Source organism: Rhinolophus sinicus, chromosome 9, assembly GCF_057876585.1.
Source record: "Rhinolophus sinicus isolate RSI-liver-muscle chromosome 9, RSI-T2T, whole genome shotgun sequence".
In the NCBI taxonomy this organism is placed as follows: domain Eukaryota; kingdom Metazoa; phylum Chordata; class Mammalia; order Chiroptera; family Rhinolophidae; genus Rhinolophus; species Rhinolophus sinicus.
This window is the reverse complement of record NC_142509.1, coordinates 27,026,902-27,051,036: the sequence shown is the minus strand read 5'-3', so window position 1 is coordinate 27,051,036 and position 24,135 is coordinate 27,026,902. Positions and strand designations below refer to the sequence as shown.

At 53.2% G+C, this 24,135-nt stretch overlaps 1 protein-coding gene across 1 annotated transcript; it reads right to left on the bottom strand.

The window, feature by feature from the left end:
- Window positions 1-4,746: 4,746 nt before the first annotated feature.
- MVK (mevalonate kinase) lies at window positions 4,747-24,050 on the bottom strand. Its single transcript, XM_019757495.3, has 11 exons — window positions 23,939-24,050; window positions 22,922-23,013; window positions 21,924-22,071; window positions 18,950-19,094; window positions 16,722-16,877; window positions 14,202-14,305; window positions 13,527-13,572; window positions 10,494-10,584; window positions 9,976-10,092; window positions 6,649-6,802; window positions 4,747-5,663 (listed from the first exon to the last, which is right to left on the bottom strand). Exons 2-11 carry the CDS (start codon window positions 22,997-22,999, stop codon window positions 5,512-5,514), a joined length of 1,191 nt encoding a protein of 396 aa, XP_019613054.3. The 5' UTR covers window positions 23,000-23,013; window positions 23,939-24,050; the 3' UTR covers window positions 4,747-5,511.
- Window positions 24,051-24,135: the final 85 nt, after the last annotated feature.

Sequence of the window (24,135 nt, the reverse complement as noted above, 5' to 3'; positions counted from 1 at the left end):
AGGGCACGAGGCCAGCCTAAGGTCAAGCAGTGAGCTGCCTTTTGGTTTTCTCCTCAGAGGGCTGTCACAGGAAGAGCACGGTACTTGGAGTCAGGATACCCTGAGCTTCTGCACCTGCTGTGTGTGGCCTGAGCAGGGCCTTCCCTTTGGGCTTCAGTTTTCTCATCTGTCAAATGGGCCTTCTTACCACCCTTTCCTCCTGGGCTTGCTGTGGGGGGTGTGGGGACAGAAGGGATGTGAAAGCATCCAGAGCACAGGCCAGCGTGCCCACAGGGGTCAGAGCTGCCCTGTCGGTCACCTCACTTCCCCAGGGCCCAGTCCAGTTCCTGGCATGTAGTAGGTGCACACTTAGTATCTGCTGAATGAATAGGAGCGGAGGAGCCGGGACCTGCTTGCAGCCCTTGGCAATTGTGGGGAGGACACCCAGAAGGCCCCAGGAGGCCAAGTGCATCCCAGCAAAGCCTCTGTGCCTGTCAGCTTTCAGGGGGATACCTTGGCCTCAGCCAATACATTATGCAAATGCCTCAAAATGGATGTTTTCCTTATCAGATTTAAACATTGTGTGAGAACAGACCCAGTTAATCTCCCCAGCCAGGGGGGTTTGGCACTGCAGCCTGTGAAAGAGGCCAATTTCCCATCTCTTCCCCATGTGTGTAATTAGGCGGCTGCCCCACTGATGCATTTGGGCCCCCACATCCCTTCCTGCTGTTTGGAGGGAGTGGGGGGTGGCCCAGGAGGACAGGGAGGCCCCTTCTCTCTCCCTTGGGCTGTGGGCCCCCCCCCCATTTCGTTTGCAGGAAGAAGCAGATCCCTAAGAGGGCCCAGCAGCTGGAGGCGTGGGGCAATCGCTGAGCCATTTTCCTACAGTCACGTTTGTCACATTACAAGCTTTATGTATGGTTGGGGGAAAAAAAATAAGACGATTTTGGTTTGACTTACCAGCTTGAGCCCATGTACCCGGGGCCCAGGAGCCCCTTGCCTTCAGCCTATACCATGGAGAACAGCGTCCAGCCCCAACAGGCCGGTGAAGCGCCTTCCCACCCCAATGGGCAGAGAGAGGCCAGCCCCTACAGCACGGGAGGTCGTGTCCAGGCTGATGGATGGGGTTCAAGCCTGGGCTTCACCCCCTTAGCTTCGTGGCTGGGGTGAGTCACTGAACTTCTTTGAGCAGCCAATGTCTGCTTCTCTGTAGAATGGGAGAATCATTCAGGCCCACAATATAAGACACTCCAAAATCCAGAAGCTTGGCACCAAAACGCTTTTGGCAGCAAAGGCAACACGGGCTGACATACGATCTTCACTCTTCATACTTTTCACTGCAGAGTCCGGGTGGTGCTGCCCCAGACACCCAGAGGCAAGGGATGGAACATAGGGCATCTATCCCTCAAACTGCAAACTTCTGAATTCCAAATCAGAGCTGGCTCTGGGGTTTCAGATAAGGGGCTGTGGTTCTGTCCTAGCTGCACCACAGACTTGTGGGAATGAAATGTGACAACGCCTGATGGGTTTAGCCCCCTGCCTGGCATTTTACATTTGAGGAAACTGAGGCCCAGGGGGAAGTTTCTGCTCCAGGCCACACAGTCAGCAGGTGCAGAAGCTTGGCCCTGAGACCAATCTCCTGGACTCCAAGCACAGTGCTCTTTCTGTGATGGTGATGCCCTGGCGGCGAGAAAACGCAAAGGTGGCTCACTGTGTGACCTTAGGCAGGTCTCTTGCCCTCTCTGGGCTTGGGTTTCTCCACTAGCAGCTGCAAATGAGACGTTGGACTGTGTGGTTTCCGAGGGTCCTCCTGACCCTGATGCTTTTGGATTCCTATTACAAGCAACTGAAACATCCGTCTGGTTGACTTTGGAGGCAATCGTCCTGGTCCGGTTCAATCTTGAGAAGACATGGGGTGTGGTGTTTGTACAACTCAGTGCCAGGTTTTTTGTTTGAAGGGGGTAGATAGTGGCTCTGGGCACCGTTGGTCATCTTTGGCAGTTCGATCCGTTTGCCCATTTGCTGTGTTGGCAGGGCCAGGTCCAAAGTGTGGGTGGTAATGAGGACCAAGGGGGCAGGAGGTGGGCGAGCACCCGTGGGATGGTTGTGACAACTCGATTAAGCTACTCAGGCAGGGAATGGAGAAGGGGCTTTGGGAGGTCCCCGGTCATCTCCCAAATAGTACAATATAGTAACTGAGAGCAGGGCTCTGACGTCACACAGACCTGGGTTCAAATCCCACTCTGCCACTCGCTTGCCTTGTGACCTCGGTCAAGTCCCTTTCCTTCTCCAGGCCTCAGTTTACTCATCAACAAAATGGGCATCAGAACAACACCTATCTCACTGAACCGAGAGGATTCACACAGATAGGGGGCATAAAGCACTCAGCGCCATGCTGGGCACAGAGCAGGTGCTCAGAAAGGTTGGCTATTAGCAATTCAGCAGCTGTCAAAGCCACAGGGAGGGGTCTGACCGAACAACCAATGCAGGAGACAGGACACACTGCCTCCTCACACAGCCAGGTCTCAAGTAAGCCATGTAATGGAGAAAACAATGTGTGTGTATGCATGTGTATATATATAGACCTGCTGTGCTGGATGAGAGAATTGAGGGCTATAGCAGCCAGATGTATGGTCCTAAACAGAATTCTGGACATTTAGGAGACAACTGAGAAGACATGTGACTATGGCCTGGGCATTCGAGATGAAAACATATTGTGTAGGCATAATGCTTAACGTCTTTGGGCCTCGGTTTCCTCATCTAAGACAATGAATGACGGAATGGCACACAGTAGGTGCTGAGACAGCCAAGGAGCTGAGCCCAAACTAGCTGCAAGCCTGGAAGGGCTGGGGAAGGGGGTGCCTGCTAGGTGCTGGACATCAAGCTAGGTGCCTTACAAAAAGCTCTTGCCAGCGAATGAGAATGACAACGGAGACCTTGAAAGACAAAGCACTCTGTCCCGAGCACACTGAGATGGCAGAGCCAGCCTCGACCATGCCTGCTGACCTGCAGCCAGCTGCCAAACTCAACAGGCTGCCAGTGGTCCATGGGGGACGTTCTCGGGGAGGAAAAATCTTCACCAGCAGAAAGAACATCGGTGGAATTGCAGCAGCTACTCTGTCTGGTGTGAATCACAATATGTGCTGCCTGTCTCCTAACATGCGACCTCTACCAGACCGGGGAAATTTTCTGTGAACTTCAGGCTCTGGGGGGTGGGGTAGGGGTGGGGGTGTTAAATCCACAATCGGCTGCAGATGCTGGGAGTGGTTCCAAATGCTAACTTGAACTGCTGTCCTCCAGCTGGCAAAGAGGGCACCACGACTGTGTGTCCGTCTTTTTGGAGAGGAAGCTGGGAGGCTGGGAAGCCAGTGGGCATTGGCTGTTTCTCTAACAGTGACCCCAGGGATCTCAACCTAGAAGGTTTGGACAAACTGGGCTGGGCACTTCTAACCAGCTCTCTGTACCATTCTGAAATTTCTGGGCTGCCCAAATTTTGGGCTGAGGGACACCTAATTTTTCAGCACAGGACAGTTATAATAATGAGCATTTACTGTGCGCTTACTATGTGCCAGGCTCTGTGCCAAGGGCTTTATGTGCACTTTCTCACTCAGTCTTCATGAAATCTCTATCAGGTGGCTATTATTATTTCCATCTTCTAGATGAAGAGACTGGTCTCCAGAGCCGGACTGGCTTGCCCAAGGTCATGTGGCCAGGAGGTGGCTGAGCTAAATGGGAGCCCAGGCAGAAGTGAGTTACTCAACCTCTCTGAGCTTGTTTCCTGATCTGTAAAACGGGGTTGAGACTAGCAATTAAAACACAAGTCTGGGGTAGATGAAAAGAGATGTGTGTACCATGCTCAGAACAGTGCCCGGCACATGGCAAGCGCTCGGTACTCACTGTTTTATGCATTTTGTTTTAAAGGGTGGGGGAAGCCATCAGTGATGCTGGGGCCATTTTTACAAGTTAAGCTGGGGCTGGTGTCCTTTCTATCACCATCACACTCCTGGTAGTGACCCCAGGTGGAGCCTGGAGAGAGGCCTGGTGTGGGTGATAGGGGTTGAGCTGATTCTGCTCATCAGGCCAGCTGCCACCCACCCTCCCTGTGAAGATGCTGGGAAAGGCGCCAGCTGCCCCCTAGTGGCCAAGGGCAGAAGCACACTGAGCCATTTTAAGCAAATCCAGAAACCCCTGCCCTAGCCCCCATCTCCCTGTCCTGCCCCCTGCAGGTCCCCGGTTCCAGGAGCTTCTGTTGGCAATGCACTAGCTACAAGGGTTTTTGATGGATTCTGCCATTTCAAAAAAAGTCTTGACTAGTAAGTTCAAATCAGGCCAGGTAGGTGCCAGGCACCGGGCTATAAGCACTTGAGTGTTTTCCCCACCCAGTTAATTTCAGAAAGAAAGGAATACTCCAGGACCTACAGCAGGTTTTTGTTTCCAAGGCTTATAAAAGTCTCTGAAATAGTGGATGCTCATGATTCTAAGAACTAGGAAGCTTAAACTTCCCCATTTTGGAAAAGTAGGCTGGAGCTGTGTTGGTGGGCGGAGCCTTGTGTTCTGGCATCCATTCCCGACTGGCAGGGCCATCTGGAAGAAGCCCATTTCATCTCTGAGACGCGCAACCAAGTGACCCAGAGCCCTTCTTTCCTTCAATTCCTGAAGAGCTGCACTGACAAAGTAGCTGGAGAAGGGACCATATCAGAAAAGGCAGGTGTAGGTGGGCTAGAAACTACCAGACCCTCATCCTTCTTTTCCAGACTCAGAATGGAGCACTGTACTAAAGATCTTTTTATTTCCCCTTTGCCATCTTTTCTCCAAACCCCTCGGGTACAGACTAGAAGAAACTGGACATTGACCTGGCCTCTGGTCAAACCCCGGACCACAGGATAGATGGCTAAGACCACCACCCAGACACCCTGTAAGAGTCCGCAGTCTAGCTTGAGAGAAGAGCAGGCCACACAAAGTGATGAAGGTTTAAAAAAACTAAAGGTATGAAGGGAGGGAAGAGGGACAAGAGTCACCTTGCCAGGGCTCCGGGAAGGCTTCCTGGAAGAGGTGGGGGGGCCTAGCCCTGAGAGACAGAAGGAAGTGCAGAGACTGAAGGGAGAAGGCACGATTCTCTAGGAACCAGAGCGTTGCATCTGAGCACCCTGCCAGGTCAGCCAGGGAGTTGGTGGTGAAGGCAGAGGCCCAAAGCAGGTGGGTCTGGCGGAGTCTCGGGGAGGACAGGAGAAAAAGCATCTCAGGTCTCAGGTCTGCAGTCTCAGAGGACCCCATGCTACCCCACTGCCAGGCTGGCTTGAGAGAAGGCAGAACGCAGACCATGTCTTCCGGGCAGCCCAGCCCACTGCAAGTTCCAGTTCCCACCACTGGGAATAGAGGGGCACAGCCAGCGGTAGGGACATCATAGGGGGCTGGGCTTCTCTGTCGGTGTCAGGAACTGGGTGCCCACTGACCAGCACAGAGGCCAACTCTCGCCCCCAGAATAATCCAGCAACGCGCTTCTTGGTGGGGCTGCAGCAGCGTGGGCTCACCTCAGAGGCCATCCAGGGCTTGCCGGACGGTGGCATCCAGGGAAGCAGCCGAGTGGACGGAGACGCCAGGGGCACCGATGCTGGTTTCCCAGCAGTCAAACCCGTCCCTGGTCAGCTCCTGCTTCGTGGCCTCCACCTCTGGCCCCTCCAGATCTGGGGGGAGGGAAAGCCACAGGTCACCCCTGACACCCATCTGCTCCCTTGGAGAATGTCCATCCCCACTCAAGGAAAAGGTGGGCTCTGGAGTCACATGGACCTGGCCTCGTCACATATTGGCTGTAGGGCCTCAAACAAGTGACTTCTCTCTGAGCCTCAGTCTCCTCACCGGACAATGGGGCTAATAACGATACCTTCTGCTCCGGGTCACTGTGAGGCTTACAAGGGATCATGCAGATCAAGTGCCTGGTACACCGTCCATGCTCGAGAAATGTTCTCTCACCATCGTCACTGACCCTGAACTAGGACCCAACAGTCAAGGTCTGGGGCAGCGACTTCCTGGGGCCTGGGAGTCTCACTGAGGCTGAGAGGAGGCCTCAGGGGCCACTGTGGGCTTACTGCAAAGTGAAGGGGGAAGGCAGGACAGAAAAAGGAAGGAGAAGGTACAGGAGGGGGACTGAGTGAAAGGAGACCACGAGGAGTGAGCAGAGAGCACTGAAGGAAACGGCGGCGGGCGGGAGCTCTTAGTCCCAGGTCCCGAGAGCGGGGTTTGCCCTTCCCCCAAAGACTAAGGGGACAGAAACCCTTGTTTTGAAATAAGGTCAGTCCCCATCCTGGCCACATCAAGAAGGGACAGTAGAGGGTCTGAGGCCAAGATGAGTGGTGACAGTGTCCTGGTTATTTCTCAGGCTTGTGGGAGGCTTCCAAGTCTGAGAAGGTGGTAGAAAGAGCCACCACGATAGGAAGCCCTACCACCCAGCAGCCCTCTGCCAGGCTCTCTCAATGTATTTTTCTCCTTGAATCTGGGGAACAATCTTATAATCTAGATGTTGGCATCCTTAGTTTACCAATGTAGTAACGAAGGCCCAGAGAGGTTAATAACTTGCCCAAGGCCACACAGCAGAGATGAGACTTATTTACAGGCCTCTTCCTCCTCCCAAGGGAAATGCCTATGCTGGCAACCCTGCCCCCCTTCCCGTACCTGGCCTGAGGAGAGTGATGCCACAACCACCGCCACCAGCGCCAGTGAGCTTGCTGTGGAGTCCATGGGCCCTGGCCACTTGGCAGAGCCGGTCCAGTGAGGCGTGCCCCACACCGAGGGCATTCAGATGGTGCTGGTTCATGTCAATGAGCTCCTGGAGGAGAAGATTCAGTCTGCTCCTGCTTGGCCTGCCTGAGGTCGAGGTCCTATGCCCGCCCCACCCATCTGACAGATGCTGGTTTGGGCCAGCAAATGGCTTTGACTATCCAGCATACCACTGTCCCTCTCTGTTGGCAAAAGAACTTCTCCTTCCTGCAGGAATTCCCATGCGGCTAGGATGGAGCTGGTAGTGAGCATCCCAGGCTTGGCCATGGAAGCCTCTGGCCACAGTGAGTGGTCAGGGATGGGCATGGGGGCCAATCAGGGTTTCCTCAGGCTCTTTCCACTAGAGCTGCTACAACTGGTTGGGTTCAGAGGTAAATGGCCAGAGTTATCTATCCCGCACAGGGTCAAAGGTTACATGGAAGACGGAGAGCGATTTCAGACTAGGTTGTCTGGGACCCTGGATATAGCCATGCCTGAAGCTGCTCCTCCCTTTGGTGTTCTCAGTTATGAGCCAATAAATTCCTTGTCTGCTAAAGCCTGGTTGAGATGAATTTCTGTCATTTACAGGAGAAGTCCCAAGTAATATGCCATCCTCCAGCTGCCTCAGGTACTGATATTCAGAAGAAAATCTCACAACAATGAAAGCACAATTTTAGACCATGTCTGATTCAAAGCATGCAGGTGATAAATAGTTACCGAATGAACAAGTGCAGTTAGCGAAAATAGCAGGAAAGAGGCAGCCAAGTAAGAAATCGGCCTCGGACCCAGGGAAGGCTGTGTCAGCAATACCCCGGTGCTCCACCAAGGTCACACACAAGCGGGGGAAAGAGTTCAGGTTTCTTTGATCATGCATAATACAATTCCTTCTCTTCTGAGGAGCAGAGGAGATGCAGGGTGATGCCATGAAGCTTACCGCTGCCACTGCCCGGGCACCCCCTATTCACACGTCATTCACTTCATCAGTGTTGGCCAAATGCCTACCACGCGCCGGCACCATGCTAGACGCTGGGGCTCTAAGAATGAGCACCCAGCTACGGTCCCTCCCTGCCGTCGGGAAGTTAAAAGGTGGGCTCTGGAGTCAGGCGGGCCTGGGTTTGAGTCCCAGCTCTGCCACTTCATGGTGTGTGTCCTTGGACCAGGTCTTTCGTTCTGAGCCTCAGTTTCCCCCCTTATACAGGGATGGTAAGAAGGTCTGCCTCATTGCCGTGAGGGTGAGATGAAGTGAGCCTTCCATACAATGCCTGGCATGAGATCAGTGCTTGGCAGACATCAACTGCTACTGGTTACTTTTACGGGGTAATGACCATCGGCCCCATTTTACAAAGGAGGAAACTGAGGCTGAGAGGAAAGTGACTTGCTTAAGGTCACCGGACTAGTAAGGAACAGAGCTGGTACCAGAGGCTGGGGCTGCCTGAATGGGAAGCTTGTGTCTGCCCTGCCTCCGGGAGCGCCCTCGGCATTCCTGCTGCCACCCACTCGCGCTACTGGGCTTGACAGCACGCAGCTCTGCTCCAGGCGGCTGGGACCCCGGTGCGCCATGAGCACTGCCAATCACCAGCTGTCTGCGGAAGCCCACCTGGCTGTCCTGCCCAGGGAGGCAGCAGGGTGGGGTCAGCCCTCCCCCGCAGCCGCCTCCTACCTCCAGCACTTCTGACAAAGGAGCAGACAGGCGTGATGGCCCAGTGGCAGCCCCGGGTGCCTTTCAATGGGCCTGAGGGCTGGATGTGAGGAAAAACTTCTGGGGGCCTCTCTCTGCGCCTGAGCGCCAGGTGTCACGCTGCCAAGGCAGGTTCCAGACACCTGTCACATTCTGATCCAAAATCTGTCAAGGATCAGATGACAGGCTGTGACACATGAGAACAGCTCGCTGGTTTGAGCTCAAAGCTGTCCGGGAGCCGAGGTGCACGTTTCAGCGGCTGCCACAGCCAAAAATACACACAGTGTATAACCGACGAGCTGTTCTGTATTCTCAGGGGCTCAGCGGGGTGCACTGCAGGCCTTACTCTATCATTATTAATTTCCTGCTCAGGAGGACCGTGTTCCCTCCTTTCCACGTGAAGGGAACTGGGAGCCAGTGAGGCAATGGCTGTGGCCATGAGGGCAAAAGCGTAGGAACTGGGTGGAGTCCCTGTACCTGGCCCATAGTAGGTGCTCATTAAAGATCTGCTGACTAAAGGAATAAGTCAGTCAGTCTGACCCCTGGCTCAGCCACTCCCTAGTCAGAAAACCTTGGAGAAAGTTGCTCTCTTTAGACCTCAGTTTTTATGTCTGAAAAATGGGGGCAACAGGTAGGAATCAAATGAGAAATCGTTTGTGAAAAGACTTAAGAGTAGCAGATTCCATTGATTACAGGGGCTACAACTCAAATGCCTACAGTGGGACAGGGAGGACCCAGGCGAAGATTATAGTACCTGTGGGTTAATACATAGAGAACGGTAAGGACTGGGGAGAAACGGCCCCCACAGGAGGCCCCTCTGCACCTCCAGCTGACTGCTGCTGCACAGCCACGACGTGGGGCTGCCTGATCCTGTGGTTCTTCAAAAGAAGCCAGATGGCTTTTCAATGTCAGCCCACATTTACCAGGCCAGATGGACCGTGTCCGAGGACAAGCCTGGGCCCTCTGGCTTACGTACTGAGCTGGTGTTTCCTCAGGCATTGTGCTTGTACGTCACCCATGGGACCTCACTGCATTCATTCTTAAGGCACTCCGGGGGTGGGTGGGGCGGGGGGCAGGATTCAGACCTGGGCGACTAAATACAAAGCATGAGGTCTCAACCTCCACACTAGAAGGGTAGTGGCTGGGGTAACGACGACGAAAGCACCGGCTTAGGCATGTCTGATCCAAAGCATGCAGGTGAAAAACAGTTACTGAATAAGTAAGTGCAGTTAGCGCAAACAGCAGGGAAGAGGCAGCCAAGTAAGAAATCACCCTTAGACCCAGGGAAGACTGTGTCAGCAATATCCTGGTGCTCCTGAAACGCGCATGACCCCAAACCTGGCCCATCGCGCTTGCCTCGAACCAGGCACTGCCCTCAGCACTTTCTTGTATCCTCTCACTTAATTACCTCAGTCACCTGGATAGAGGCTTAAAAATGAAGGCATGCTTGCTCGTGTGTGCACGCACAGGACCCCGCCGGGGATTCTGAGCGTAGTGATAGGGGAGCCCCTGCTTTGGACAGCGGTGTGGGTGAGTGACCCCGGATCCCACAGACAGGCTCTTACTTCCAGCACGAGGTAGTGCTCTGGGGCCGGGGCTGCCGCCATCTCTCCCAGCACGCGCTCACACTCCACGGAAATGGCATCTATGGAAGTCAGGAGAGGGGCCACAATCCCTGGGAACTGGACGGAAAGGAAGCGAAGGCCGATCAGGCCTAGGGGCAAACAGGACTGGACAGCGCCCAGGCAATGAGGCGGAGGAAGGTGTCCCCATGGCCTACACCTACCCTCTGAGGAAACCGCCTCTCCTTCCGGCCTGAGCTCTGCCTTGCCCAGCCGCCCAACACAACACATGTGGGGGTTCTCGCTGCGAAGCCAACACGTCTAACGAGCCCTGTCCCTCTTCCCAGCTGGTGGGTGGACAGACAGCGCCTCCCTATCCGCCAAAAGTGCCTCCCCAAGTGATGGAGACCATCAGCTCCTTCCACCCTCCCTAGTACTAACCCATGGGGCACAGGGAGTGCCCCCCTACCCCGTGACGGTCATGACCCTGGCGGCACCCCTCCCAAGGGCGGAGCAAGCACCTTGAGCAGCCTGCTCCGGACACCGGACACCAGAGTCTTGGTGCTGCGAGGGATTTTGGTGTTGGTCAGCAGGATCTTCAGAGCTGGTGGCCTGTGGGGTGAAAGGGGTGCCCAGTGAGCTGAGGATGGAGGAGCTGGGTCAGGGGAGCTCAGCTCCCGAATCCCCAGCCCAGTGTGCCTGCAGCTGGCCACAGCTGCAGCTCCGCTTCAGCCCCTGGGCGGACGGACACTTCCCTTGGCTCTTCACTCTCTCGCTCACTCACTCGGCTTTCACTGGGCACCTGTATGTATTTGGCACATGAGAGGGCCCAGCACAGCCTGGAAGTGATGGAGCATGGCACATTCTGGAGTCAGCAGTTCCAAGGCTCTACAGTGAAGAGTACAAGGGGCCAAGGTTCCGTCATATGACCCCCACTCCCCCGGGGAGCTCAAGTGGACGGTGCTGGAGATTTAGAAAGAAAAAGCAACAGGTCCTGGGATGGATCGTGGGGAGGGCATGGGGGAGGGAAGATACCCAGATTAGCTCGAGGGAGGGCAGCTTGTGGAGGAGTCGGGTTCCCAGCATGCTGAGCCCATTCCTGCCCTGCTTTGAAACCAGATGTGGTTAGAGGGACTCAGTCAGCCGCGCCAGGCCACCCCAGGTAAGAGAACAGAGGGTCGGGAAGGCCACGGTAAGCCGGCTCTCCAGCATGAGCCCGTTGTCCTCGCCTGCCCTCTGAGCTTATAATCCCTCCTAAAGCCACAGTCCCGATTGTCCTTGTGGTTAGCTGCCTTCGGGGACTGCAGCCCCCATTTCTTGTCATCCCAACCTGCCTTTCAGAGAGCTGCTGGCAGGGGCAGAGGGTGGAGAATTTGGATGAGCTCTGGCCTGAGAGAGCTGGAAATGGGCAGACCCCTTGATAGCTTTCTTCGCTTTTCTTTTCACAGCTCAAGATTGTAAAATCCAATAGGACTGGAATAGGCTGCCAGACCCCTCCTTGATCTCACCGCCCATAAGCCCATGAAATTAATATCGATTCTCAGCCTTGGAGGCCGGCTCTTGTTTCGTTTTTTTTTTTTCAACTTTACAAAAGATGAACAGTCTAGTTGGCTTTTCTCTTCCCTTTAAACACAAGCCGTTCCTCCAAAGAGCAGCACATTCTGGGAGGCCACATCTTGATCCACTTTGCAAACAAATGCATTTGTTTTACGGAGAAGCACCCTGCATGGTTTGGGGGCAAAAGGGCTCCCCTGTAAGCCAGCAGAGGGATTAATGTGGCCTGGCCTCTCTGCCTCGCAGAGAATCTGCCATCTGCTCGCCGTGGCGCCCTGCAGCCAGAAGTGAACGCTTTGCTCTGTGTTCCCATCCATCCACCAGGGCGGGAGGAGTTTGGGTACTGTCTCTTCATCTTTCTTGGATAAGTCCTCTGCAAACAGGCCAGCCCCAGAAAACCCAGGGCGCCGAAGACCGCCTGTAACCATCACCTGGGGCTATGCCCTGTAAGTGCACGTGCATCCTCAGCCTGGCTACCTCCCCAGCCTCGCCTCATCTTCTCTCTGTCCTCCCTGGGTGCTCATTCCACTCAGCCACCCTGGCCGCCTGGCTGCTGCTCAAAAGGCCAGGCGTACTCCTGCCTCAGGGCCTTTGCACTTGCCTTCCTCTGCCCAGGACCCACCTCCATCCTCCCAAGCTCTGACTTACTCTTGTATCTCATTCAGGTTTCAGCTCAAATGTCATCTCATCAGAGGCCTGCACTCATCATCCATCCAACTAGCTCCCTTGTCCACCTTGAGCCCCTCAGCCTGCTTTATGTTTCCCAAAGGCACAGCCATCGATGCCACAGGGAGCCAGAGGAAGCTGTGCCACGATCCTCAATGGCTCTGCTTCCTTCTCCTGTAGATCAGAGATAGTCACGCAGGGGAATTTTGCCCTCCATAGGACATGTGGCAATGTCTGGAGACATTTTTGGTCTTCACAACAGGGAGATGGGGGAGGTGCTACTGGCATCTAGTGGGTGGAGTTCAGGAATGCCACATAACGTCCTACAGTGCCCAGGATGGCCCCACTATAGCGAATTATCCAGCTCACAATGTCAATAATGTGAGGTTCAGAAACCCAGAGGAGGAGCCTCAGAGTCAGGCCTGGCTCCCCGAAGCCGAGACGGCTGGGACAGGAAGCTCCCAGAGGTGCAGGAGTGCAGCACTATGTCACCCGAGGTCACTGAGCCTCTCATGGAGTGGCCCAGCTGGCAAGGGCAGTGGGTCAGGGTCTGCTGCCCATCCACAAAGAAGACCACCCTGGGGAAAGAAGATGAGAGCCAGCCCTGGGCCCCTCAGAGGCCTGGAAAAGCCCACTGAGGCAGCCAGGTGCCCTGGGACAAACCCCACCAACCGACTTGATCGAGGGCTCAGGGAACAGCCAAAAAGGACCCACTCCTGCCTGTCCCATACCTCATTCCCCGACATGCCTACTCTGAGTGCAAAGAGGATGCTGAATATGCACGTTGGTGATTCCAGTTACTCCAGAGGGCGGGGTAAAGAAACAAAATGGGCTGAAAGTTGCCAAATGTCACCTCTGCGCTAAGCCTCTCACGAGCTTCCCTCGGGCTCCTGTCCTGGCTCTGCCTGGCGTGCCTTCATTATGGCAACTCTCACGATGCCTGGGGGTGGCTTCTGTGTGCATGTCTGTCCCCACCCGCTCAAAACCATGTCCACGATTCACCTCTATAGCCCTCATTCCTAGTACAGCATCATCGGGAACACAGTAGATACCAACTCTTGTTTGCTGAGTGAATGAATGACTAAATGAGCGGTCACGGGTCTGGGGGAATAGCCACGTTCTGGAAGGTGGCTATGCATGACGTCCCCTGTGCCCTCTAGGCAAGATTCAACAGCTGAAGTGGAAAAGGAAAGAGCAGGGTTTCCTCAGGGCCCCTGGCCTGTGAGGGCCACATCGACCGGGGGCAAAGCCCAGAGACACTTGCCCCACATTATGTAACAAAGAAACAGAGCTTCCCCTCTGGAGCAGCCATGGGGAACGTGCCACTTCGTTACCTCTTTAAGGATGAAATCTTTCCTTGTTGGTACCGGAGCGCTCCTCCTAAAGACAAAAACCAGCAGGTCAGAAAAGCGACGGACCTTTGCCTCTTGGGAGACAGGCTGGATTCAGGGGCAGGTTTGTGTTTTGCCCCATTCATGGGAACAGACTAAATACCATAACCATCCTCTCGGCTTCAGCCACCAAAGGCCCAGGAGGGCATGCAGGCACTCCACGCTCTGCTAGAGAGCTCTCACCAGGCCTGGGTTCCAAGGTCACTCCCTTCCCTCCAGGCTGCCCAGCTCCACTCTGACAGGCCACATGGTGACATGGTGACGGCGGGACGCAGGGTTACGTCCAGGTCCAATACGCACGCATCCTCACCAGAGGGGAGCTCCACTCTGTGGTCTGTAAACACCACAGCAGCGGTTCTGCAGCCTTAACTATGGACCTCACCAGGGAACTCCCTGGAGCTGGATGGAGCTTTCCAGGCCCCAGCCCCACCGGACCTGAAATTCAGACTCAGGTGCGAGGCTGAGATTTCCCCCATTCCCTTCAAAACAGGAAAATGCGATTTTTCTCGGAACCCATTGATTCTATTCCTCCCAAACCAATAGAACCTGGGCATCTGTAAGTTGCACGACTCTTAAAAACAAGACCAATAAAGAAAACAAGCGTGAGGCAGCACCTACCCCAGGTGCTGACGGCGTTGTCCACTCCAGAGGGGTTCCCGTGAATCACCCTCTCCCCCTGGAAGGCCCACTTGTTAATTAATTCCAAATCCTCCTCGGTCCACCTGAAGAAGACACAGAAATTCATCTTTACCGTAGTGGTGAGTCGGGGACAGGGGTCCCTTTGGGCAGCAGAGGCAGGGGCCATAGGCTGGGCCTGGTGGAGACCAAAAAGCAAAGGGGCTTGGGCCCTCAAACTCAAAAACAGGAGAAAAAACAAAAACAAAAGCTCAGAAACTCTCCAGCGAAAGCGTGCGCCATACCTTCCCTGCCCTCTGAGACCCTCTTGCCTGGCACTGTGGAGAGAGCCCAGGACGGTTCCCACGGTCTTCCTTTGCCTCTTACTAGCTGAGTGACAGTGGGCCCATTACCTAACCTCTCTGAGCCCCTCTCTTCATCTGTCGAATGGTAATTCCACCCTGCTCAGCAACTAGCCTGCATGGCAGGTGGATTAAATGCTGGCAGAGCACCCGGCACTGTGTGCGCAGACAGTCACTATTACTGTAACAGACCCTACAGAAGTGCCTGATCCTGAGCCACGCCAGACTTGAAGAGCGAGCAGAGCGACGACTATTTCCCAAAGCCCTGCCAGCAGGCCAAAAGCACAACCGTCATGCATTCCAATTCCAGACACCCGTGGTGAGCCCGATTTGCACCCCCCATCTCTGGATCTCCCCCAAAGATTCTGCGAAGGGATGACTGGGCCTGTAGCGGAGGTGGAGAACTGGTGGAAGCAGCCAGAAAAAGCCCACGCACACACATACAGACACACGAGTCACCCTCTGCCCTCCAGGCTGTTGGCCTGTGGGTAGGTGTCTATTCAGGAGACCCAGGGCAACCAGGCCTCCCCTCATCTGGGTTGTAATCAGCGATGAGCAGACAGGAATGAGCAGCAGTTTCGAAGCCTCTGTCCTGAATTGCCATCTACCACAGGGTCAAGGCGGGGAGGCCCCCCACGGGATGATGTGGAGCAGCCCTGCGCTTGCAGAGGAAACAGAGCCCCAGAGGGAAAAAGGTGTTGCAAGGCCACGTAGCGAGCTAGCAGGCAAACCTTCCTGAAATTCTGGAAAACCATCACCTGTTACCTCCAGGTGCAATCTCTCATTACCTGCTGGATTCTTCCCCTGACAACAGCCACCTGCCCCACCCCTCCACCTTCTTTCCACGCACAGGAGCCATTCCAAGATGACAGAGATGTGACATCAACAGCCCCCAGATCTACCGCTGCCACAGAGACCAAAGTGACCTCTGGGCTCAATCTGAATTCATCTATGTTTTAACCTCCGTGCCTCAGAAGAGCAATTACTGGCGGAGACAGAACTCCTACAGGGAACTCAGCAGGCTGAGGAAACAGAAAACCAGTGTTTTCAGGGCCGAGGCAGAAAACCTCACTTCAAAGCCAGACTCAGGAAGGGGACGGAGTACCTCAGCCACAGGCCTGCACATTATGTTCTTTGGGGTGCCCCTGCGGCAGGTACAGAGGGCACAGGAACACTGCTCTGGGGGGAAACACGCGGCTGCGTCCATCCTGGCAGCCAGCACTGTCTGCGCAGCCTTCGGGTGGGCTGACTACGCCGGGAGTCAGACGAGGCCAGCAGTCCACCTAACACAGCACACCTGGCCTCCACGTGGCTGGGACCGGAGGCCCCCCAGCGGGAGGGCTCCCCCAAGCCCTGTAGGTCCAGGGACAGGCCTTGCCAAGAAGCTGCCAGACTGGTTTCTGAGGCCTGATCCACAACTCCCGGGACGAGGCCCAGGGCAAACTGCATAACCTCTGTGCTCGGGGTGGCTTCTCCAGGCGTACTCCCGCAGGGACAGAAACTGCCAGCAAGCCTGTCCTAACAGGCCTCCCTGGCTCAGTGAGAACCGCAGAGGCGACGCTCCCTCTGTGGAGACAAGTCAAGGACCCGCAGGAAGGGAGACGCCCTCATCTGACAGACACACCTCCTGTGCTTATCTCTCGGCACGTCATAGTTTCTTCATAACCATCGATACGACCTGGCAATACCTGCCTTGGTCTCAGTATTACCATTTACAGAGGAGGGCACTGAGGCACCCCTGGGTCCCACAGCAAGTGGGCCAAGGTCCCACAGCGAGTCAGTGGCAGAGGGGGGCCCAACGCCTCAGCTAGCCCACTGCCCTCTACATCTGGGCTCAGGCTCCTTCTACCACACCATGGGCACCTGAACCCCAAAGAGGCAAGGTGGGGCTGAGGGGCTGGGGGTTGGGGAGCTCAAGTGGTTTAGCACAGGCCTGAAGAGCTCAGGCTCCAGCTCCAGACTGCCTGGATCCAAATCCCTCTGTCATCCCTAGCTGGCTGGCCTGGGCCAGGCCGTTTGGCCTCTCTGTCCCTCAGCTTCTTCTGTGACGTGGCCACATGACATCTCTCGCCTCACAAGGTGGTGGTCAGCCCTCAGCGAGGGAAGCCAGGCTCAGGTCCTAGCCCACAGGAAGGAGGAGCAGGATAAGGGCCGTGATTACCTGCCGACGGGCTTCTTGTCCTTCAGTGGGTTTGGAATCTCCTCACACGCAGTCAGGAGGGCGGCTGCCAAACACACAGAGTAGGCGGCACTGGAGCCCAAGCCGGCCCCGGTGGGCAGCTCTGACCACACCACGATGTCCAGGCTGGGCAGAGCCCTGAAACACACACAGCAGGGCACAGAGTGTGACTGGAAGGGTGGTGAGCTGCCACAGCTGAGCCAGCAGCCCAGGCCCAGGACTGGACATGGGCAGGGCCTAACGCCCACACCAGCGAGGCTTTTTCATTACCCTGCTCGGAGCAGGGGCTGGTCCCCCTGCCCGGGATAGCTTTGCACCTCTTTCTCCCCCATGGAATTTCCTACCCATCCTGCAAGACCCTTCTCAGATCTTGTTGCCGGTGTGAAACTTCCCATGACCACCCAGAGGACGTTCCTAGTCCCTCCCTGCCCCGTCCAAGGATCCCCCGGCAATAAGCTTTCTCCATGGCAGCCTCATAGCAGTGCAGTGAGTGTGTCCATGACAGGATGCGTCTCCCACCGACAGCGTTTCCCAGCGTGTGTTAACACAGGCCTGCTTCGGATCATTGGCATCTTAACGTGTATTTCCCCCAAGCGAGAACTGTCAAGCTTCATGTTCGGTAATTTCCATTAAGTACTCTTCCTGTTTTCCAAATATAAAATAATACTGAATCTGCCTTTTCAAACCTCACATGGCTACCTCACCCCGATCAGGGGATTCTGAAATGCACCCCTTCCCCTTCCAAGAAGGAACATATATGCCCCCTTCAAGTTGAAAATGGACAGCAAATGTTGAGACATTTATGAAAGTGTCCTCAGCACCGCCCCTGGCACCCAGCACCTGCTTAACCAGCGTCTGCGGCACAAGTCAAGGGCTGTCGCCTGAAGCTTTCCCTTTGGGTTCTGGACCAAAAAATCACAGTGACAATTCACTATGTGCCAGTGACAGGGCTAGGCTCATTTCATATACAGTTGATCCTTGAACAATGGGGTGGATCGGGGCACCAACCCCCACGCAGTCGAAAAAACCTGCATATAACTTAAGTTGGCCCTGTGCATCCATCGATGTGAAGCCTGAGGGCTGACTGAATATTTATTGAAAAAAACCCATGAGAAGTGGGACAGTGTAGTTCAAACTCAGGGTGCTCAAGGGTCACCTGTATAATAGTTCTAATCCTCTAAGAGTTTTCTGAGAAAAAATAAAAAATAAATAATAGTAATAATAATAATAATGTCTAACATTTATCAAGCAACGTGCCAGGCTGTGTGTCAAGCCCTTTAGATAAATGAACTTATTTAACCTCACAAGAACCCTATGAGGTACTATTTAATAGCTCCCATTTTACAGATGAGAAAACTGAGGCTCAGGAAAGGTAAGAACCTCAGTCGAGCCAGTAAGTGGTCAGGCTGGGGTATGAACCCACGCAGTCTGACTCAGCCCATGCTATCACCACGTGACACCTCCTCAACAGGACTGTCACCCCCTAGGCGCTGGCTTCCCTAAGCGTGGATAACCCAGATCTTATCGTAAGGGGTGGAGTGGATACAGGCTTCACTCTGCTAATCACAGCATTTCCCTGGCGCCTGTGGGATGGGGAACAGGCCCCTCAGCGAGTCGACGGCAGAGGTGAGCCCAACGTCTCATCTAGCCCACTGCCCTCTACACCTGGGCTCAGGTACTTTCCACCACATGCTGGGTACTTGAACCCAAAAGAGGCAAGGTGGGGGCGAGGGAGGATTAGAAAACTCCTAGAGGATTAGAAATATTATACAGTTGACTCTTGAGCAACTTGGGTATGGACATGGCATGGGAGAAGCCACACGGTGGATCCCATCCAAGGATGGAATCTGGCTGGGGTTCTACTGAACTGAAGAGGGCAGAGGAGGCAATGTGGGGTTAAGGATGTCAGCGTGCGGGTTAAGGTGGACTGAGCTGACCCCCAGCTCCACCACTTCCTAACTAGCAGCATGGCCTTCAGTGACTCTCTGAGTCTGTTTCTCCCTACACAAAATGCGGACAATGCCTCTCTCATAGGGCTGTTGTGAATATTATAAACAGACCATACGTAACGTATCTGTCACAGTGCCTGGCACATGGTGGGACAGTCGATGGCTGTTGTCCCACCTTGTGAAACCTGGAAGGAGGCACGTGCGTCCTCCTGCAGCCCAAACTAGAGAAAGCAGGACTCCTTCCCCAGACCGCACACGCACCTCTGCTTCCGGCAGATGGACAGGTACAGATAAAGGAAGGCCAGCACGGCCAGCTGCCTGTGGTTGGCAGAGTCCTCACGGAAGCCCGCCACCTCCTTCAGCTTCTCCACTTGCTCTGGAGTGATCGCTGTGACATCCCCTTGCTCTGTCACACAAGCACACACAGATGGGTGAGGGCCTCTCAAGTGTTTTATAGACAACAGAAGGCAAAGAACGGAGCAGCCATGGGAATCGGCATCGATGGGCATGGATTCGTGGTCCGAGCACCACAACCTGTCAGTGCACTTAAGGTTTTGGAGGCAGGTAGACGGTTTTTGGTCCTAACTGTGTCACAGACTGGCTTTGTGGCCTTGAGCATGTGACTTAACTGCTGTAAACCTCAGTTTCCCTCCTTGATAAATAGGGACAAGATTGTCATGAAGATAAAATAAATCCTTAACACATCTCTGGGAACGCAGTAAGTGCTTAATTAATACTAGTTTAAAAACACACATATATATGCAAATGAATGCTACCATAGCTCAATCAAAGGCCTGGCTTTGACTTCCATCATACAAAACCAATCCCAAAGGCAGTATTACATTATTCCCCAAGTATTTCCCTCTCCCAAAACATAATTAGCTAGAACAGGACACTCAAATCAAACCAGTGAACGTGAAATGTGGAGACTGGGTTGGGCAGGAGGAAAAGGCCAGGTAGCAGTTTCTCTCCAATGCATGTAAGAGGCTGGAGCACGTTTGTCTGAGAGGCTGAGGTGGCAGAGCATGTCTGACCAGCTTACCTTTACACTCCCTGAGTCCCGCATCCAATTCTACAGGGGCATGAAACTGAGCTGGCGTGCCTGTTAGGAACTTCAGGGTGGGGCACATGTGAAGAGCTATGGGTTGACTGAATTAATGATACCTTAAAGGCCGCCAAGCCAGTGACAGTATCCCTGAGAGCCCAGACACTCCAGAGCGCTGCCATAGAGATGGAATGGCTCATTAAAGGCCTACGTTCTGGAGTCTGGAAAGATCTGGGTCTGAATCCTTTCTGTATCACCAACCAGCTGTGCAACCTGAGCCACTTGGCCCCTGAACCTCAATTTTCTCGTCAATAAAATGGGGATGAATAACACCACCTCCTTCCAGGGAAGGCTGGAGAATTCTAAGACTGCTGTCATTCATAATACACTAGCTCAGTGCCTGGTACACATAAACGCCCAATAAATGTTCACTGAGCTTATGACTAGTAGGAGGGAACCAGACAACACTGGAAGTAAATAAAAAAGGCAGATCCCTACAACTGAATAGAAAATATTAGTCTCCCAAAGGCTCAGATTCCGTTTGTCTCCTTGTAGCAGTAACGATGAAGCCCTCATGTAGGTACTACCCTCTGCATCACAGCCCTAAGCCCACCTCCAATCCTGCTGGGTCCTCACAACCACTCTCCAAGGCAACACGACTCTGCTCACAGAGGCTCAGCAGTGACCTGCCCAGGCTGTAGCCATGTCCCATCAGCTCTGGCTACTTCCATCCATGCTACTGACAGACAGAAGCAGCAGCCAGTTCTCAGGGCACATTTCCGGCCTGGCTGGGCAATGCCACGCACCACAGAAAGCAACATCTAGCTGGCTCAGGATGGCCATTTCTCTGAGGCATGCTCCAAAGCAGTGGCTCTTAATTAAGGTGTCCCTGGGATCACCCTGGGGGACGCCCTTCGAAATATACATCCCTGTCCCCTACCATCACCACTGATTCTCAACAGGAGAGGGGCAGGGTCAGGAATCCATTGGTATTGTTACAAACAACAAACACCTCCCCAGGGGATCTCAAGGCAGGACCAAGATTGAAAATGGTGGCTCAAACATGGGGGTTTTCAACTCTTAACTCCATCTCCCTACAGTATTTGGGAGTGGCTGGTTGTGGACTGATTTCTTATGCAAGACAGGGAACAGTTAGGGATAAACCCCTGGAAGAGTCCCACTTGCCCCATGCTGACTGAGAAACACCATTCCAAACAAGGAGGCATCGGTCCGGAAAGGAAACAGCAAATGAGAACAGAACAGAACAGAACAGAACACAACACACGCTCCAGTTCTAATGCAGGTGGGGACTCTGCTGATTAAAAAACCTTGCCTGCATAGGAGTGGACACAACATTCCCAAAGCTATCAAAAATGAGCACGGAGGTCTTTATGTACGAAAGGCACTTTCAATGTACTGGAGAAGAAAAAGAGACCCACCCGTGTCTGAAGAGGTTACGTGGCCCGTTCCAATTTTAGTCAAAAAACAAGATCTCTCTCTATCTCAATCTATCTACAGATAATAATCCGGCAGGATTAACACCAAAATGCTTCAGAGCTGTCAAGCGGGGTGGGGACTGGAGGGTGGTAACAAGAAGTGCTTTGTTTTTTTTGTTTTTTTTACTTGCAATGTTCCAGTATTGACTGTAGTTTCCAACAACAAGCATAAATTACTTTTAAATGATTTTTAATTGTACAAAAACTCAATACATTCTCCTTATGAAAATAACACCATAGAAGGAAGGCTCCCTGTGTCCACCCCTGACCCCTGGGAGACCCCCAGAGGTAACTCACTAATCAACATTGCCAGCTGGACGTATATCTTTCCAGCCATTTTCTATGCATTTACATACAGACTGACAATCTGTGCCATTCCTCCTCATAGTGCTGTTGTGCATCTCGTGTTCTTTCGCTCAACAGTAGGCCTCGATAATCTGTTTGCAACACCCCACACAGATCTAGTGCATCATTTTACTCTTTTAAATTAAATAAATGAATGAATGAATGAATGAATGAATGAATGAATGAATAAGTAAAGCTACTGGTACACGGTTCGGAGAGAAAACACCCCCAGAGTGGCTGGCCTCTGGCACCGTCGGGGCAGCTTGGAATACCTAGCCAGTCATTATCTTTCCCCCTCCGTTCAGGGCCCACGCTCTTCCCATACCTGGTTCGTTCTTCCTGCACTTACCCAAAAAGCTCGTGTCCAGAAGCTGAAGCCTGGCCACATCCCATGTTTGCTTGATGCCAATGTTTGGTAAGTTGAGGCCCACTTTCCCACTGTTGTGGGGTTGAAGCCGGAGGAATGTTCTCAAGTTCAAGGCCACAGCCAGTGCTACCTACAGAACATAGGGCAAAAGCAATTAGCCTGAGGGTAAGTGGCAACAAGTACAACTCCTGTCTTAGGGCAAAGGGGCCAAGGTCAATGTGCTAGCACAAAGGCCACTTGTACCCATGCCTTTGGCAGACCAACCTTGGCATACTTTCCCACTAAGCCTCTGCACTACCACTACCCATCAATCAGGAGTTAGTATCTACTGACATTTGCTTTTCCTATGCAAAACTTCAGAGGTTCCCAACACTAAGGAATAGCTTCCCCATAATCACCATGTTTTCAAAGATATATGTAAGTTAAGAACATAAAGAATGACAGAGATGAGGAATGGGAAAAGCACGAGCTTTGGGTTCAGACAGACTGAGGTTTGCTACTAGCTCCACCAGGGTGTATGGGACCCTGGTCAACTCGGCAACCCTCTTCCCAGCCGCAACCACCACATCGGTACATCAGGATTAAAAGTTGAACCTCAGAGGATAGTTGTACGAGTGAAATGAGATGATGCACGTTTCAGAATCCTTTGCTGAATCCTACTCATCCTCCCAATTTCTAAATCCGGAAAGACCCCGAATTCAGTCCTCAAACCTCTTTTCTTCTCCACCGAAGCTCCCTTCCTGGGTGATCTCATTCCACTCGTGGGGCCTTACATATCATCTTTTGCTATCTTATTGAGTGGGCGAGAGAAGCCTTTCAATGGACCTAACTCCTGTCTTTTCGATGCCTGGCTGGGGAGAAACTGATCTCCCCTCTGACCTACTCCCAGGCTATGCCTCAAGGCTTCCTTTTGGCTTCTTTTAAGAGTAGGACCAGGGAGAAGTGGTGTCCAATCCTTGAAGGCTCTGGGGGCCTTTTACCTTGCCGTGGACCACAGCATGCTCTCCATGAAGGATGACTTTCCCTGGAGCGGACACCAGCAGGGCTTCTGACAACATGGCTCCTGGGAATCCTGAAAAGGAAAGTCAGAGGGAGGATGGAGGGTCCCCAGATCTTAAAGACCTTAGAAAGTGCTTAGTCCAAGCTCATTGTTAGAACAAAAAAAGGCAGCTACCTCTTAGCACTTGCTCAAAAGGCAGTGCAGTGCAGTAGTTATTCCAGTTAACTAGACACATCAGAATGATCTGGGTTCAAACCCCAGCTCGTCTACGCCCCGGTGATGTCCTCTTATCTAACTCACTGAAATGGCTATGAACCTGTTTTCTCACATGTTATACGGAGACAATCACTATTTGCCTCAATAGGTATAGGTAAGTTAAATTAAATAATGCAAGGGAAACACTTAGTGTCTGGCACATCATAATCACTCGATTACTGATGGCTGCTTATTACTGGCTGTGTTCTTGGTTCCAGCTTTCATTACTACTACTATTAAAGGAAGAGATTTAAGTGAACTAGTGGACCAAAAAAGAACTTTCTCCTGGACATTGAGGCTATTTCCAATGTATCACAATTATAAACAGGTTGCAGAAAACAGCTATGACACCTCTTTCTGCACATGTAAACGAGGATCTCTACAACAGAGTCCTAGAAAGTCACTTGCTGGGACCACAGGTGTGTGCATTTTAGATTTTTTTATAAATAATGCAAAATCACCCTCCATTTAAGGCTTTATGTGCATTAATTACCTGCGTATAACAAAAACTGAACTTCACTATGAGTTAAGTACTATCGTGATCCCCGTTTCTCAGCAGGGAAACCTATTGCTTGCCCGAAGCTCAAAATCAAGTCAGATTCGAAGTCACCGATCCCTCACCTCAGTATGGATTCTCAGAGTTGGGGAAACTAAGCCAGAGAAGCCAGGCGCCCATCCTAGGGTCGTCCTGAGTCTTAGCTAGGACCTCGCGCCACCCGACCCCGCGACCACGGCCTCTCACCTGCCGCCGCCGCAGACCCTAAGCGCCGGAGCCCGAGCGCCCGAGCGCCGGACTCCACCTCTGAGCGCCCCGGGGTGGGGCGGTAACCTTTCCTTCCTCCCAGCCAATCAGAGCGCGCGATCCGGAAGTCCTTTACCAATTGGCTTAAACATTGGCCAATATGTGTTGCCAACCAAGTCGTCACGGGTTTCCCCGCC

Excerpts from the sequence above, each read along its gene's own strand:
- MVK (XM_019757495.3), bottom strand. The coding sequence starts at position 22,999 with ATGTTGTCAGAAGCCCTGCTGGTGTCCGCTCCAGGGAAAGTCATCCTT. Across the intron at positions 22,072-22,921 it reads ATGCTGTGGTCCACGGCAAG|GTAGCACTGGCTGTGGCCTT; the intron begins GTAAAAGGCCCC and ends TATGTTCTGTAG. Across the intron at positions 13,573-14,201 it reads CAACGCCGTCAGCACCTGGG|GAGGAGCGCTCCGGTACCAA; the intron begins GTAGGTGCTGCC and ends TTTTGTCTTTAG.